Source organism: Diuraphis noxia, unplaced genomic scaffold, assembly GCF_037042655.1.
Source record: "Diuraphis noxia isolate RWA-SAM2 unplaced genomic scaffold, SU_Dnox_SAM2 contig0002, whole genome shotgun sequence".
NCBI classification, from domain to species: Eukaryota; Metazoa; Arthropoda; class Insecta; order Hemiptera; family Aphididae; genus Diuraphis; species Diuraphis noxia.
In genome coordinates this window covers 24,481,670-24,487,669 of record NW_028301712.1, presented here as the reverse complement: position 1 = coordinate 24,487,669, position 6,000 = coordinate 24,481,670, and the positions used below count along the sequence as shown (strand labels likewise).

Genomic DNA, 6,000 nt, shown 5'->3' with positions numbered 1-6,000 from the left:
TTGACATGAAACCATTTTTAAAATTTATTTTTGTTTATATTTTAAATTACAAACAAGGAATAAATATCACTGATATAATCGTGTGTCTATTGCACATTTCAGTTAACACTTACTAATAGCTTTAACTCCATTTTAGTTATCATAATAGTAATAATAGTAATAATAATAATAATAATAATAATAATAATAGGTAATATTATACATGTGTGTAAAAAATTACATTATATACAAATTAATTGAGCCAACGTAAAATAATAATAATAAAATAATTAACCACCTAACATGTTTTCAAACAATAAAATTCTTGTTTAAGGGAAAAAACAAATTTTAATTATAAAAAATAACAATATGTTATTATCATATTATGTATAGTTTATTTACTGAGTCTTAACTCATAACGATAGCGTAATAAAAACACCTCGTAAATTATTTATAATACAGATGAGTGCAACACTGAAACATTCAGCAGTTAGTTTTAAAATAAATTTGATATGATGTTTTTTATACGTATAACTTACATACCTATATTACATAGTAATTATGATAAAAGTCTAGAATATTTTTATCTCTAATGTATAAAATAATATATACAAAACATGTACCGCCATTCTGACCGGATAATAATAATAATTGTATACGAGGAGTATTTTTCAATACATAAAATTGTGCAATGTCATTTTGAGTTAAAATTTGAAAATATTTCGTTTGAGTTGACTATACGTTTTTATAATAATTACACTTTTAAACCAAAAATAAACGCCCGGTGTCGAAATTGTCAAATTTTTAAATGCAAATAAATATTGAAACTATATATTATTATAGTTTTATATTATTATTATTTTACATACCTGCAGTAGTGGTAGGTACATCATCGATTTATTAAAAAATTAGTTGGCACATAATTTAAAAATTCGACACTAAAATACAATCTTTGGTTAAAACATGTATGAGTATAGAAAAAAAAAGGATATAGTCTTAACAAAATATAATATATATAGTTAGTTCATAATATTAATTAATATGTGCATAGTAGTTTGTATAGTAGACATTACGCATTTTATACAACCTTTTAGGTAGGGTTTTTTACATAATCGGTATAATGTACAATATTATTATGTTTATTAATTCTAAATAAGAATAATGACAATATTACAGTCTTAAACAAATACAGCGGCAGCAAAATATATATTATAATAATTAAAAGCTAAGTTTACCAATCGCAAACACAACAGAGGCGCTATTTTTATGCGAAACCCGTATTTTCTCGGTCATCTATACCTATCATAATCAGTTATATATAAAACAAAATAAAACGCATACGTTGGTGCATAAATAATTATGTTAAATGGGTAGGTACCTACTTAAAACTTACACTATTTATTGACTATAATAATATTGTTTGGTAAGTTTTCTCAAGTTATTTAGTTATCTAAACAGACTATACTTCTACATATTAGTTTGTTAGGTGTCATTCAAAGTTTTTACGAGTGAGTTAGGGAAGTAAGTATGTGCAGTGATGATGGTGGAATATCTACAGACAACTCATCGTTGAAATCCAATACACATCATGTCCTGATAAGAGGACATTTTATCGATGTAATAATATCGTTATAAAATACATCACATAGTTGTATTTAACTATCCATCGACCTATAACTATCTACAATTAGTACTATAATATAGTACTTATGATGTATTTTTTAAGTTAATTATATATTATTTTCGCCAACCTGTAACTGCACCGGTGTATTATAAGATTTCTATAAGTATAATCCATGATCCTAATATCATTATTGTGTCCAAAACATTCCAATGTACTCATCCTTATACTTTTTCGGTTTTAGAATAACGAACGTTATCTGCGTTTAAAAAAGGAATAATCAAAATATCGAGAAAAAGAATGGCGAAACATAAGATATATGCACCTGCAATAAATTTAGATACATATTATTATATATGTATATATATATATATATTATGTCGATATTTATAGTAACTACCACGAACTACCAGAATTTAGTTAAAAGCTATAATATTGTATAATCTTATAGCAATCACAGATTTTGGTATCCAATGATGAGTAGGTTATTATTGTTTAGATAATCATTCAGAAGTACCATGTCCGAGAAAATAGATTGAGTAGGTACGTTTCGCGTTTAAAAATCAACTCCTCCCCACACGCTTTTATCTGGTAAAATGTTGTATAGGGGTGAAAATATGTACTCATCGTGAAATGTCAATATAAATAATCATAAATCTACACCGAGTGCACACTAAGTGGGTGTGGAGTACCAGTTGTGGTGGTTCTTCAGCGAGTCGGCAGCGTACACGGACGACGGCGGTGGAGGTGGCAGCGGCGGGCCAGTGGCCATGTTCGACTTGGACGGATGGTAGAGATGAAAGCCGGCGGCCGAATGATAAAACGCTGCGGCTGCCGCGGCCGCGGCCGCTGACGTCTGATCGTAGTGGTCGAGCGGCACGGTGGGCGGCGGTGGGGGCGCAGGGTTGTACGGCTGCGGTTTCAGCGGCAGCGCGGGCGCGGCTGATGACGTCACCTCCGCGTGATGGCCGTACTGCTGGTGCAGGTGCTGTTGCCGTATCTGCAGCAACGCGTCAGCGGACGTCGGCGGTGGCCCGTACAAGTCGTACTGGTGTTGTTGTTGGTGCTGTTGTTGTTGCTGCTGGTGCTGGTGCTGGTGTTTATCACGTGGCGACACGGACGACGGTGGCGTCATGGCCGTATGGTAATCGGCGTAACTGTACGGTGGCGGTACGGCCAGGCCGCCGCTGTTCCCGAACTCGTTTTTCTGCGACCCGAACTGTTGCTGTTCTGAATAACCACCCTCACTGCCCGGCGGCGTCGGCAACGTGCTCATTTCACCAGCGTAATACGAGACAGCACTGGCGCCGGGTGAACGGGGAGCGTGCACGTTGGCGCGGATCACCGACTCGCGGTTGGCGTATATTTGCCGGAGCAGTGCTGAAGCGGGAAGTGTGGTGCCTGGTGCACCGCCCGTCGACTGTTGGCCGTGTGGCGATGCACCTTGGTGGTGATGGTGGTGCTGGTGCTGTTGCTGTTGGTGCTGGTGCTGTTGGTGATGATGTAGGTGATGGTGGTGAGGTGGCCCGGCAGGGTGATGCTGATGCTGGTGCTGCTGCAGGTGCAGGCCACCGTTCAGCTGTTGCTGTTGGTGTTGCTGCTGCTGATGAAGGTGGTGGTGATGTCCCAGGTGGTGCGCTCCGATCCATTGGATCGTACTCTTCTGTTGCTGTTGCTTAAGCAGCGCGTCCGTACTGAAGTCGGTCGGTTGGTGTACTGCCGTTGCCGAAGACGCGGACGTCTTGTCCGTGGTCGGCGGTAGGTGTTTGGACATGGCGTGCTCGAGCTCTTTCACGGCGTTCGGGTCGCTCACAGCCGGCCTCTTATCACTTCCGCTGCCGTTCGTTTTCGGTGGACTGGGTGGCATCGTGATGGATTGACAAGACGACGAGGCAGGGCTCAAGCTGGTGAAATGCTGTTTCCGGCTCACCAAAGTGTCCTCTTCCGAACTACTGCAGCAGCTATCCGCCGCCGCCGCCGCCGCAGCTGCCTCTTCCCGGTCAGCGATTTTCCTTTTATGTGCTTTACGTTTGTCATTGCCTGACTTCTTCGATTGTATTCCTATGCTGTTGTTGTTGTTGTTGTTCAACTGAAATGAACACAAATCATAAATAAATGTCAAAATAGTCTAGAGGACTTGATATAAATATAATGTATAGTATGTAGTTTACAGTAGCGGATAATTTGAAGAGGGGGTGAATTGGTATCGTAGATTGACAGGTACTAATAAAGATGTAACCAAATACACACCATTTCCGATTTGCATATTAAAAAAAAAATACATTTTTTTTGTTTAATTATACTTTATAAGTTTGAAGTTATGGTTATTACTTATGAATTCCATATTAATTTTATCATACTACGGCGCTATAATAGTTCAAGTAAAAAAAGCCTTAACGAGAGTTAATCGCCTCAAACTTCTCAAATTCTCCACTATGTAGGTATATTGTATATTATTAACAGGTACCAAATACAGATTCAGAAAAAATGCTGCGTCCCGCTCTTGGGGTATATATTTTTAGATTTTCTCGTCTCTAAAATGTGATGAAATATAATATTAACGTAATATTTTTATCTTATAATATAATTACATAATAAACTATATATTTATATATATAGTTGACTACTGTAATGAAATGTAAGCACGATAAAAAAAAACTATTGCACCCCTTTAGTTCGGCTCTGATAGGGGCGTCTATAGAGCAATATATAATAATATATTATATATTATATTATATTATATTATATATAATAATATAATACTACCTATAAGTTCATATAGGTAGTATTATTAATTATATCTATAATTTATTCATGGGTTAGTCTTTAGACTCACTAATAAAAAAGATAATTAAGTATACCACCATTACGTAAGACATAATAAAGGTATACTGCAGGTTAGGTTAGCATGGACAATTAAAACTATGAATATTTAATTTTGCAGGAACGTATAATATTTGTATAAGTAATTTAAGGAACGCCAAAACCATCAAGTAATTGAACGAGACGCCTAATTAAACTTCAGTTTTCGGTTTTATTATCTCTACTCTTCTAGTATTTGTGTTTTATGATCAATGGGTACCCAGTACCCACCTATTATATATTATTCTTATTTCTTAATGTGTCAATATGCTTTAGGTACATATAGTATACTTAGCTATACCGATACTAAATGAAAAATGACTACTACCATGGTAAGTATTGAAAAAATAATATAGGTAGTCAATTAGTTTTATAGATATATGGCTTACCAGGATTATTTTTTTTTTTGCTATCCAAAGAACTTTATAATTTTAAAATGCATAGGTACCTATATCTATAAGGTTTTGATTTCAATGATGGCTCAAGTAAAATCACATAGGTACAAATGTCAAATGCAATATAAATATGTTAATTTCATTATCATTTGCAATAACTAATAAGTAATTAAAATTTTATTAAATTTAACTCACTTGTAGTCGTTCGGACGGTGCGTTGTTCAATTGTGTTATGTCCACATGATTTCTGCCTCTGGTCGGATCACCCTGTCCGTCGGCCGAATGACCGTCGTCCAGGTCGGCGGGTGTTAAGTGATCTCTTCTAGGATTTCCTCCTCGACCATCTAAAAATGACCAATATCCAGTTATAACTCATATAATTCATACAATATGTGATAGCCACACTTACCACCGCCACCGCCATCGGGTGAACCGTTCTCAGGGTCGTTTCCTCCTGTTTCTTCTCTTTTCACCACCCTTTGTCTAATATGCTCTTCCATTTGGCAACAATCCATTATCAAATTGTCGAATTCTCTGGCACTAAAATCATCATATATATACATTATACATAATATTATACACCACGATCAATATTCCGCAGAGGTTCGGATAATGTTACGCACATTTTTTTTTTTTTTTTTTATTACAGTTGGTGAATGTTCTGAATACAAAACGAGGGGACACACCTAATTGGCACGGGGTTAAAATTTAAAAAAAAGTACAACTTACCTGACTACGTAGTTGACGCAAATAATGTTCTGTTCTTCGGCGTTTTTCGAGTTACAGACAACCGTACCGCACGTCTGCATCCAAGTGTAACCACCATTTTTATTCATCACCCTATAGTAATGCGTCATCATTTGTCCTTTGTTAATCACTAAAATAAAAAATTTAATGTTAATTTGATGAATGATAAATAAAATATTTATATATATATTATATAGGTTATATCATGTTAATTTTAAGATTTGATGGCATTATATTATTGTAAGATGATTTATATCGTCAGTTAGTTTTAAAACGCGAGGCAGCTGCTTTTATTATATAAAATAATAAACACTTTTATAAAATAACTGTTATTAAAAAATAAACTAGGTAATTTCAGTGATTTATTACCAAGAATAAGTTATGATTATAATATAA

General features: G+C 35.3%; 1 protein-coding gene across 2 annotated transcripts in view; it reads right to left on the bottom strand.

Moving 5' to 3' along the window:
- Positions 1 to 6,000, bottom strand: part of trh (PAS domain-containing protein trachealess) — a 130,604-nt gene continuing 124,604 nt past the window's right edge. For both annotated transcript variants that reach the window (XM_015515335.2, XM_015515336.2), the window contains 4 exons: positions 5,587 to 5,734; positions 5,267 to 5,397; positions 5,053 to 5,201; positions 1 to 3,689 (listed from right to left, as the gene is read on the bottom strand). In XM_015515335.2, coding sequence (XP_015370821.1) covers positions 2,274 to 3,689; positions 5,053 to 5,201; positions 5,267 to 5,397; positions 5,587 to 5,734 — 1,844 coding nt within the window. In that variant the 3' untranslated portion in view covers positions 1 to 2,273. The remainder of the gene's footprint in view (positions 3,690 to 5,052; positions 5,202 to 5,266; positions 5,398 to 5,586; positions 5,735 to 6,000) is intronic.